Raw genomic sequence first — 12,835 nt, 5'->3', positions numbered from 1 at the left:
GCCGTTTTACAAATAGCCCCTAATATTGCTTTGGGGCCAAGACCACACTCATTTTGAATAGTCATATCTGAATAAATTGGTGGTGCAGTAAGACCAAGGAAATGTTTAGAAATGTTTGAATAAGTGTAGAGAACACAAATATATGTTAAAGTGTGCCAGGTATGTTTGTCCATTAAATGGTTGGCAGAAATTGTATCATAAAAATTGTAAAAATGTAAGTTTTTTGCTATTTCATCCCTAGTTTCAATATTTTACATGTAGGAGGATATATTAATTATTATTAATGCTCTCTAATATATACTGATTGAAATTATATTCAACATGACTCCTCATATGATGTAAGTGTTCTGTGCACTTCACTCTATGGGAGAGTAGACTTAAACAGTGAAATTGGATATAGGGCCATCGCAGATTTTGTCATAGATAGATAGATAGATAGATAGGTACTTTATTGATCCCCAAAGGGAAATTAAGGCGTTACAGTAGCTCACATCACAATCAACCAAACAACAACAACAAAATAAAGTGACAATAGAATAATAGAATAAAATAGACATCTGAAACATTATATATAACATTATATAACAACAGTCCAATATGATTTAACATCCCGCAGCTTGACTCTGATCACCCCAATTGAGCCAGCCGGAGGAGTAGTTGTACAGTCTTATTGCGGTAGGCAGAAAAGATCTCCTATAGCGCTCCTTAGTGCAACGTGGTTGTAGTACGCCTCTAAAGGAGCTTCTCTGATCTGCCACAGTGTCATGTAGGGGATGGGAGGGATTGTCCATGATAGCCAGGCTATGGCAGTCTTTTTCAAAATGGCCACCAAGCATCACTATGCAGCCAATACCACAGTCATTTTAAATGGCCATAACTGAATGAATTATTGGTGCAGTAAGCTCAATGATGTTTAGGAGTGTAGAGAACACAAATAAATGACAAAAGTTTACCAGGTATGTATTCCACTGGTTAGCAGAAATGTGACAGAAAAATGTGACCCTAAAATGGTCAAAAGCTTGTTTTTTTGCAGTTATTTCAACCCTGGTTTTAGTATCTTACCTGTGAACAAGTGGGAAATTATATATTACTATGCCCCAGTTCTGATATGCAACATTGCAACTAATATGATGTTTGTGTTAAGAAATATTAGGATATAGGCAAAATGAGTGTGGTCTTGGCCCCATGCGATATTAGCGGCCATCAGGGGGGTATAAGAGCAGATTTGTGATGGCCCTATAGCTAAAAATGCTCATTAAGACCTGCCCTTGCTTGTTGTGCTTTTATCCCAAAAGGCATGATTTGTTCAAAATGTGGCCTACTATTATGGGTTTTAAATATCAATGGCAGAGCAAGTTGATACAGTATAAAATGGAACTTTGTTTTGTGTACCACTAGTGCAATTTCACCTGCTATATTTGTCCCTATCGTTGTCAATGCTACCCCGAACCAAAAGCCCTGGGATTTACAATTAATAGGTAGGGTATATAGGTAGTATATAGTTCTCAAAATCGTGTTTAATTCCTCAACCTTATAATGAAATTAAAATATCAATGGAGAAACCTTAACATACTACAGTACTATATGAATGTAGCAACCATCGGCATATAATTCTGGGTCTTTCATGGTACACTATTGCTTCAGATAAAATATAAATGCAGGCAGCCACACAAGTTTGATTTGTTCACATATGCATTGGTTTGCTCCAAACATTAGGAACATGTGGGACACTGTGGGATCCAATAAGGGTTCCTGATTTGTTTTCACTTCCATCCTTGCTAAGTTATCAAAAACCATTGCCAGGATACTGGATATAATTATTTCACACACTCTGCCAAATAGGTACAGAAATCCCTTCCACAGCCCAATTACTATAGTAACAATAAGGAGGGTCCTTGCCACATCATTATTGCACAACTCAGTCTTGTCCCTTTACTGTGCCCCTCTCCACTACCTAGAAAACAGAAATTCCCCTGAAATTCTCTCATGTGAGCATTAAGAGCCTTAGATATAGTTTTTAGTTTCTCTCTCATTCTTTGTTCTTCCAACTCTGAAGGCCTATACTGTAACTTAAAAAATAACAAATATTTTCACAGTAGCCTAAACTTAATTTCACGTTAACAGGAATTGTAAGAAGTTTACTTGTATTTTCCATTTTCATTTTATACAATAACCCAATTCTGTAAGTTTATTGAACTGGTGATGCATATAATTGAATTAGTTATGAAAGTCATAGTAAGGTATTTAACCACAAGTATTTCATCACCTATGTATAGCTGGCATTCATTCAGACGACTAAGCTAATACTAATGGTTTGTTAGGCTATTGTTTTGAAATACTTGGAGCAGCAAGCATTGCTCAGAATGTTTTTAAAGAATAGTGTGTGTGTGTGTGTGTGTGTGTGTGTGTGTGTGTGTGTTTGCACGTGTGTGTGTGTGTGCATGTGTGTGTGTGTATTACATGCATATTTTGTTATTTTCATTCGTCAAAAATAATGGTGAATGATGCCATCTGTCGTATTGTATACACTCAGTATTGTCATGAGTAAGATTTGCAAAACAAAAGCATGAATCAATTGTTGCATCTCACTTACAAACAATTATGCAGGACTGTGCTCATCCAGAGACTTGATTGGATCTATTTGTTTTTCCGGTCTGGTTGGAGCATTAGTTCTATGTGATAAATTTGCTGACATAATAACTTGTATTGCATTATGAATCAGATAAAAAGTAACCACCAAGTACATCCAGTGCTACTACACTCCATGTAGCCTAATAAAAGGTTTATTAATTAGTTATCCTACGATAGCATAGTACCAGTATTTAGAGTCTGTTGCACATTGCATTTAAAAGGTTGTTTTGCCTATCATTTCGCATTTAGCATTTAACATTTTTAATATGAATTATTTTACTCACAAAGAGCTAACAAAATACGACAAGAGGCCACTAGAACATGCAGCAGTGCATTGAAATGTCGATAAGTTTGAATGTGCAGCCATTTTCATTCAAATCCGTATGCTGTTTCGCCTTCCCATGTTAAGGCAATGGCAAAATGTTAATGCTGATTTAAAAAAAAACATACTGTATATCTAGAAACATAATTACATTCTATATCCATACTATGGTATGTGTCTATTGATATCCAAGACTTATTTGGACACCTTTTCTCTCAGCGATCCCCTTAAAAGGCATAATGATATTACACATTTTTCCCTCTACAACTACCATTGGTATTAGTGGAATCTTGCGGTCAATATCTGGATTTATTATCTAAATGCAAACCTACATACAGTGCCCTACATAAGTATTGGTAAGAGGAAGCATCGTGTCTTCTTTTAGCTAATTTCAAACAATTACTATGATGTAATTAGAGAAAGAGATGTCCCATCTTTAATTAAATGTTTTCTTTTTTCAGATTGGTTTCATCATTTAGAAATTGCACCCCTTTTTAAACATAATCCCCCTAATTCAAGGCACCAAAATTATTGGAAAATTGGCTTGACAGGTGTTTCTGGTTAGTCAGGTGTGTTCCGTCACATAATTTGTGCAGTCATAAGAGAGCTCTCAATGTTGGTATTGATTCTAGGCTTTGCATTTGCCATTGGAGTCTGCTATTGGTGTCTACTACAGTGGATGGCTGAAGAATGTTTATAATATAATATAATTAAGAAAAACCCCAAAACAATATGTCCCACAGATTAGGAACTCTCTCCAGGAGGTAGGTGTGAATCTGACTACCATCCACAGAATACGTCACCAGCCGAACAATAGATGCTTCACTGCAAGGTGCAAATCACTAGTTATCCTCAAAAAGGATGGTCAGGTTACAGTTTGCTAAAAAAAAGACTGCAGAGGTCTGGACACATAAGAACATTATTATGTACCAGAGTGATTGCAAGAGGAGAATTTAGAGAAAAAAGGATCTGCCCAAGATTTACAGCTACAACCTCATCTGTGAAACATGGTGGAGGGGGTGCTATGGTTTGGGCATGTATAGCTGCCACAATAACTGGCACACTGTCTTGATAATGTTACTGCTGACAGCAGCAGCAGAATTTATTCTGAAATGTACAGAAACATCTTGTCTGCTCGAGTACAAGCAAATGCCTCCAAATTCATTGGATCATTATAGTCATCATAGTAAGACAATGACCCCAAACATACTGTCATAGCAACTCGGGAGTTTTTCAGGACCAAAAAGCGTTCTTGACTGGCCAAGTCAATCTTCAGATTTAAATCCAATTGAACATGCATTTCATTTTCTGATACGATTTTAGGCAAAATACCTTAAAACAAACAGCTGAAGATGGCTGCAGTACAGGCCTGGCAGAGCATCACCAGAGAATATAGCCAGCGTCTGGTGGGGCCAATGGGTCTCAGACTTCAGGCAGTTATTGCATGCAAAGAATTGTCGATACTAAACATGAGTACTTCATTTGGACAATATCTGTTTTTTTTTAAAATACTTTTAGAGCCCTGAAATAGGAGGTATGTTTAGAACATGTTGTACTTTCTAAATGGTGAAACCAATCTGAAAAAAAGCCACATTGAATTAATGCAGAGAATCTCTACTTCCAATCCAAACTGTTGGAGTATAGAGCTAAAAGAGGGTAAAATGCTTCCTCTTTCCAATACTCTAGGATTCTCCGAAGTGTATTACCTCTCTGAGAGTATAAGGCTGTTTGAATCCTAAACAACCTGCCCAGTGCTGAAGATAGCCTATGTTGTTTCAAGTACAGTAGCTCAACAAAGCTGCTGTAACAGGAGTCCAAACTGAGTATCCTGAAAAACACTGTCAGTGCATAGGTCATAGAGTTATGGTGTTTAATTTAATTTTGGCTATTGACATTTCTAAATATCTAACTTAAAACATAGATTTTATGGTGAGTGAGATCGGTTTTGTACCCATTGCTTGGCCAGCATTGATTAAGTCAGATAATCCATCACGTCACTGGAGTTTAAATTATGTTTGCGTCTGCATATCCAGGTCTTAATTCACTTTATTGGTTATATTACCATTTTCAATTTTGTCTAAATAAACTAGATAATGAAAGCAATTTAAAACATAATCAGTTGTTTTTGAAACAAAGTCCTAAATGCAAAACTTGGTTGGCCAGGCAGCACTTTGAGATTCTTCTCTTCTGCTGACCTGTCAAGGTGAACATTTGTATGGCTGTGTATCCCATGAATACTAAATATGGCCGGATTAGACATATTCTCTCTTTTCACAAGTATTTAATCAGTCGTCCTCCTGAGCTGTCTGTCTGGAGTAATCCCTGAGGCTCGCCGCCACACTGACTGGCATCATAAGAATGACTGGTGTGTTGTTCTGAAAGCACTCAAACTCATCGGAAACCAATCCCCACCTCCCCTTTTATATGAGGAGTTTGCTGCAAGGCAAATCTATAAATCAAGAGGCCTTTCACTATGTGCCTTTTGTCATTTCTTGAAGATCTCTGGACTATGATTAAATGCATGACTGCACTGGAATGCAGTTCACAAAACAAGGACTTACTGTATTGCCATTTTATTCAGGGTTGAATCTAGTTGAATCTAACTATTGTACAAGCACGTATTTTCTTAAAATATTTTAAGAAAGAAAATCAAAATGATTAGCCTACCATATTTTGTTTGTTCAATAAAGGATTAGGTCCATTTACCTATAATCAGCAGTAGTTTCTATTACATAATTACTTTTTTGTGTGTGTAGATCCACCAGTTATCATTTTATTGGAGGAACATCAGTCATCACAGTAATACTACAATTTTAATTGAGTCTCCAGTGAGTTGCTTGGAAGAATCTCAGATGCTCAACTCCAAACAGATGGTACACTGATTTTGCATACATGCCACAGGTACTTTGCCCCCCTCCCCAAGACAGCTGAAGACAAGGCTTCTGATTATGTTCTCTCCTGGGCTTCTGCTGATGGCAAACTCAACACAGAAATGTTTGTTTTAATTAGATATGAAAATACAATATAAAATAAATCAAAAGGCAGACAGGCCAGCTCAGGGAGGTCTACAGTATACATTATGAGGATATATCATAGATGAGTGAGTTTACATACAGATGGCCCTATTCCCTTTACCAATCCAGGAACTTGCCTTTAGCCTGATTTACAGTGCCTTCATTCAAATGTGAAAAGCCATTGTGGGCATGGGGGTTCTCTGAGTCTGTGGGAACATTCATACAGCCAAACTGCACAGTGATGTATAGAGAGGGATATAAAAGCTAATGTTCTTTGTTCCAGATGATTTGACTCCTAACTGGTAAAAGGCTCTCTCACAGCAGGCAGTGTGAGTGATCTGTTTAATCTCATCAGATGTGATTAGGCAAAACACATCTCAAGATAATGTCCTGGTGTCCTCTGCACTGATGTGGATGGAGAATAGGCAGGTAGCTAGCCTCATGGTTATAGTGACTGGCCAACCGGAAGGTTGCTGGTTCAATAGCCGGTGCCGACGGGAAAATGTGAGCCGGTGACTGGAGGGTTGCTGGCATCACATCCAAGTGCCTTTCACTTCTGATGTACCCTTGAGCAAGGCACTTAACCCCCAATTGCTGCATTGCGGCTGACCCTGTGCTCTGACTGTATGCATGTATGTATGTATGTATGTATGTATGTAATTTCGGTGTATCTCGTGGGGGGGTTTGCAAAAAGATAATTTCCATTGAGCAATTAATGGAGAAGTTGTATTGTAAACGTTGGCTTTGTAATTCTCAAGAGCCATAAAATATGAAACTAACAATATCCAAGCTTTTTCAGATTTAGGAGAAGTGAATATAAGTGAGAGCAGATTAAACACATCTTTGTTGGGCATTGATTGGACACATCAAAGCAGGTTTACCAAGCGTCTGCTGTGCAATCCACTGAGATCATGGGATTTCTGTCAGATTGATTCCTTTTCCAAGTAGGCTAACATGAGGGAGGCCATTTTTTCCCCAAGGTTCTCCTTACACATGAGCTGTCAATCAAAGACAAATAATATTTACACCAAAACAGAGCAACAGCAAGCTGCAGAGGGCAGCTGACTCTGATGTGCTCCTAAGTCTGAAATGAAAGGGAGATATTGATAGATTTTGAATTCTAGGGTGAAACCCTCCAATCCTCTACTGTCTTTTCAGTCTCTTATCTTTGGTAAAGAGCCAGATCAGACTGCTGAATATAATGAAGCAAGGTTAGTTCAGGCAGGACACCCTAAGTCAGTGATAGCTGCACCCAAGACTATACACCAGAGACAATAACATGTTACACGTTGATATGGTGTCATCTAAGTGGTCAGTCTGTACACCTCTCTGTAGCCTACAATATTGTTGCTGGTACTGTTGGTTATGACTGTGCTATGAGTGTTGCTATTGTTTTTGTTCCCACCACCACCCCCAGTCTCCACCTGCTGAGGTTCTGCTCTGTCTACAGTATATCTACCAGGGGGTTGATAGATGTATGGGCTCCTTTCCATGTAATATACATGTATCTGATGTTCATTTTATATTCGATAAATGGTAAGCTAGTACATGAGTGTTCCTGACTGAAGACACAAAAAATTAGACTTAATCTAATCCTCTTGGTAGGGGTAATTAATAAAAATAAAAACAAAACATTTTAATAAAAGGGAAAGGAAAAATTAAAAACTTAGGTTACATAGATGATGTTCGAGGTCAATTTGACCTGGTAAAGTGAATAGGGTTTGTTGTGTTCTTGCACAAAATAAACTTCTCTGTTGTTCCCTCCGTGTCACTCCTCATCCCCCTTCATCTCTCTCTCCCTCATATCTGCACACACACTCACACAGTCATGTGCATACGCACGCACACCACACACGTGTGTGCGCAAGTACACACACACAAACACAAACAGTTCTGCTAATGCAGACCCTCTCTTTCTCCCTCACACAGACACACATTTGTACAGTGCATGCATACACACACACACACACACACACACACACACACACACACACACACACAGATCTACTACTAAACATAAGAATATGATCCTAATAAACATTTTTGCAAATTGTGTGTTTTATGATGAAAACAAGTGGATAAATATAAGACAAATGTGGTCTGTATGGAAGCATAGATTTAAGGATAAATAAACAACCTGTTATTTTACAATCCTTATATCCTTTTATCCTTTTATTTCCTCACCAAATCACTCAAGCAATTAACATGCTTGGATAGTTTATCTAAGAGGAAGACCAAATATTTGCATCAGGATGGAGAAAATGTTTCTTGTATACATCAATTTAACAGGGTCCCCTCAGTTGTCACTAATCCAAAGCAGTGCTATGAGATTAAACTGTAGTACAGCCCATCCACAGTTTACTGTTTGACCGGAGTTCTGTCCAGCATTGGCAGAACATTGAAGAGCATTGGTATTGGGTATTTTTTTTCATATTTGAAAGGCATAACAATAACACTGTCAATTCCTTTCCATATGCTGCTAAGAGTGCAATATTCTCTGTCTTATTTAGTTCAATCAGCTATCAACTGATGATAGATATTCAAATTGTTTGTTTAAAATCTGACTCAGGAAATTATTCCAATTGAAAAGTTCGACTGAAGCTCAAAAAATTTCATGAGGGGAAAGAGTATAGAAATCCTCAGTACTGAGAGTTAATGTTTGTTACAATTGGCTGTGCCTTGTTCTAATGATTATGAAGAGGGCATGGGCAAGAGGGGGAGCGAGTCGGCATTTGAATCAGGCAGATGGTTGGCAGAGCAGTGTGTTGATAATGGCAACATTACTCTGCTGGGGAACAACGTTATGTTCAAGGTCAATGAGAAATGAGGAATGGAACACCACAAAGGCTTCAACCACAGTGTCCTCACCAATAATTAGGGTGAGATCTCTGAGCAGGGATGAAAAAAGATGTTTCACAGCACCCAGGTATCTTATCTAAAGTGAAAATTCCTCTTTAAAGTGTCTCATTGAAGTAGGATGTACTCAGTATTATTCTAAATTCACTGTTAAAGTCAAATGAAGGACCAATGTATGTAAATGCAACAGCTGACACAACCATACATATAAACAGTGCTTTGTAACAACTGTATCAGCATTAGAGATTAATGCCTGAGAGTGTACGTCCTTTCAAACATTATGGTTCACCCCGTTCTTATACCAGTTGTCTTTTTAGCCAATGTATTCAAAGTCAGCAGCAGTACATCCATGACCAGTCACACAAATCCCGACATGCCATATTAAATGTCCAGCTAAACACTATAAACATTGAGGAATAATTCTGAGAGACTGAAATCCTAAACGCCTAATCCTAAATCCCAATCTTCCTCAGGAGCTTCATGGATTTTTTAATAATTCATTAAGTTAGGCACTTTACATATATTATTGATACTAAAGGATTACTAATTGTGTATATTGCAGCGAATAGCAATTTCAGGTATGGTTTATTGGGCTGCTCACCATTTATTTACAGATGTCCTTTATCTAGAGGTATTGAGTGTCCTTGTTTTGTCTTTTTACCCTGTTGATGCAGTCTTTAGAATGGTTTGTGGAGTAATAATAGTGACTGTACATGTTATCTATACGGTACATTTGATTAAGTTTGGCAAAGATTACAATAGAAACACAGAGAAAAATACTGCATCTGGAAAAAAAACAACAGGACAGTTTTCAATGTATTCATATTTTAATCAGCACTTTCCGTCAGTTGTTTTTTTAAATTCATTTTTTACAGTGGCATAGTTTGAAAAATGGATATTTAATACTGAAAAAGCAAACCTCACCCCCCCCCCCCCCCAACTGCAATTAAAACGTTTTAAAAACATGAGTTAGTTATAACATCAAATTGGACTAACAAAATAACATGTATTAACATTGGCAATGGGTGTCAACTTCTTTGATATATGTACAGCACACTCAGGGGAGATGTCTGATTCACCAATGCCTCAACATGTCATTAGTATTGTTGCAGCAAACTCAAAGGCCATAACGGTGATTGTTGTACTGTTTTCATGAGAGAGGTTTCAATAATGTATTTGACATTTTTCTTAGAAAATGGAAAAGTTAACTTCATACTTTTGTAATAATAATATCAATGTATATATTGGAACATAATCAATATCAAGCAATCATAACAAATCCTAATATATCAACCACAATAAATTCTTTAGAATTCCTGTTTACAGAATTCTTTAGAAGCATGGAAATAACGTCTAAGTGGCAAAGTGACTGCAACTGATACGATCTGAAATGAAAAGCTTTAACAAGTGTCTTTTTACCAAAAATTCAATACTTACACATTATATACATGCCTTGTGAGACTCTTATTCTTCATTGAAGGTGACAAATAAAGAACATAAAAAGACATATGGAGTATTTTAAATATGTAGATACTGTATAGTCTAATATACACATTTCAATGTTTAAGGGTTCCCAAAGTTCAACAATATTATCCACCAGTAATCACATTAGCAAAGTAATATACAGCAATATTAACAAGGGAGCATAGATAATAAAATAACATAAATGATTAGTCTCCCATCCTAAAGCGAAATACCAACTGAAGTCCTTCACTTTATGTGATCATCAGATCAGATTTCTTTTTTTACATTTTCTTAATATATAACTGAATTTAGACTAATTTTGAATCCTGAGAAAATAAACTGCTTGTTTAATTATTTGTTATTTCTGTGTGTGTCCTTAGACTGTGTGCTTTAATATTTATCTTTGTTGTTATAAATCAATGAGATGAGACTAAGCTAACACAATGCAAGAATACACAGACAAAGAAAGAAAAGGTTGATATGATCCAAACAGAAACAATCATACAGATTGTGCTTTTTATATTCATTGTTTGTTTATATTCTTTTTTTTTTTGGTCAAACTGAATATTCTGAATATTCTTCCTTTTTTCACAATATGTAATTTACCTCTCCTGTACTGTGTTGTAAACTCCAGATGACACCCAACAGGTGACACCTAATAGCACTTATACAACAAAACCCATCATATGTTGTTTATATTTGAAACATTTATACATTTCACATATTCTTCTCTTAAAGCAAAATTATTGGCATAGCCAAGGTTTTCCGACTTGAGATGAAGCACATTTCTTGCCGCTTCCTGATGGAAATATCTGCAAAAAGTATACAATAGGTACAGTGAGGGGAAAAGGGAAAATAAAATCCAATAAAAACAAGTGATTATTTGTGTTGAAATATGACAGAAGACAGAGAAATGTCTGTATTTTTAGGCACTGTAAAATCAAAAGACTACAGAGATTTGGGTAAAAGCCTAAACCGTACAGGGTTTGCTCTTAAAACAGTGTATACTGTAGAGTAAAAATAGAGAAGGCAAGTCTTGCTTGTAAAAGCAGACTAAACCTATGAGGTTGTTTATAGAGGAAAGGAAAATAACAAAGAGATTATGGACCAGCTCTGAATTGACTAAAGATTGCTCCTTTGCTGGCGATTGTTGATGTCATGAAACGATTGAAAGAAGGCAAAACAGAGGTCTAAATGAAGTACTCTTTCTTTTCCTCTGCATGCACATGGTTTCCCTCTGCGTTAATGATGGCTGTGTCTGCATCAGGGGCGTCCTCTGCTCCTTTGGCCTCATGTGTTAAGTATGTCCCTGTCCACACATACAGATAATAGTGTTATCCACTTGAACCAAACATTTCTGAATTCTTAGTTTGCATGGCATCTAGACTGTATGCGGGGGGACTTCACAAGAAGCAAAATAGTGACCTCACCTTTATGTCTAGCCAGATATCGTCCGAGAACTATTATCAAGCACAAGGTGATGAAGACCACCACGGCAACAACTCCCCCAATTAATGCATGGTCAGGTCCATTCTGCCCTAGTGCATTGGGATCTGGAGAGGGAGAGAGGGAAGGGATAAAGTGGAGAGATACAGAACAATGAAAACATCAAACTCCTTTGATTATAAAAGTAAATAAATAAGTGACAGTCTGTCGCATTGGGGACTAAAAACAATATTCTTCAATGGCTTCCTGGAAACTGATGTTCCTGCTTTTTAAATAATGGAACTTGGGTTTGAAAGCAAAACATCACATGGGAGGGAAGAAGAAATTTGATAAAATATAGGAATCTTCTTAACCATTTGAGGCCATGGGAAATAATCTGTTTTATTATGACAGGCCAGCCTTGAAGGGAGGAGTAGGAACAGCATGAGAAGAAGTCAGTATCGCAGTCTGAGTGAAAATAGCTGTCAAAGTGTTGAAGTCAATGGTAGCTGTTAGCTATCCCTACTTCTTATCCAGGACCAAGCCCCTGTGTCCTTGCTCTGCCTGTTGCTCTGTGTCATTGTTGCTGAAGGTCAAGTTATGAAATGAAAATTGATTAACCTGAGGCTTACTCTGGGCAGCAGGCATGCTGAAATGTTTTTTTCTGTTCTGAGCTTGCCTCTTGTGTGTCTGTCCCGTAATAAACTGTAAGTAGCTGTGTCTTTACTGTGCTCCTTGCGTGCTCTCATTAGCTCATGTTAATGAATGGCCATGGCTGGTGCTCAGCTTTACAAAGTGAACCTGAAAGATGTGCACATGAGCATTCCGGTAAACCTATTCACTCCTTATTATCAGTACAAAAACAGAACCAAGGTTTTCCACAGAGAAAACTGTATTTAAAACATGCAATGACCATTTGGATGGATCTCTGGGCATGCAGGTAATTTCTCATCCCAATCAAGAGCCCATGCAGAATGGGACCATCATCATCACTTTCATGGATTGGAATGCAAGCACTTCATTGACAAAATAGGTATATAATCATTCTGGTATAAGGTATTATATGTGTAACCCTGTATAAAAGTGAGATTACAGATTAAAACAAGTTTGTAATAGTTATACC

At 37.2% G+C, this 12,835-nt stretch overlaps 1 protein-coding gene across 1 annotated transcript in view; it reads right to left on the bottom strand.

Moving 5' to 3' along the window:
- Positions 1–11,477: 11,477 nt before the first annotated feature.
- cadm2b (cell adhesion molecule 2b) overlaps positions 11,478–12,835 on the bottom strand; it is a gene marked incomplete at both ends in the record, with an annotated part of 166,639 nt that continues 165,281 nt past the window's right edge. The window contains 2 exons of the mRNA XM_083695108.1: positions 11,478–11,596; positions 11,718–11,840. Of these exons, the coding sequence (XP_083551234.1) occupies positions 11,478–11,596; positions 11,718–11,840 (242 nt within the window). The remainder of the gene's footprint in view (positions 11,597–11,717; positions 11,841–12,835) is intronic.

This window comes from Argentina silus, assembly GCF_951799395.1.
Source record: "Argentina silus genome assembly, chromosome: X".
Lineage (NCBI taxonomy): Eukaryota > Metazoa > Chordata > Actinopteri > Argentiniformes > Argentinidae > Argentina > Argentina silus.
This window is presented reverse-complemented; position numbering and strand designations above follow the sequence as displayed.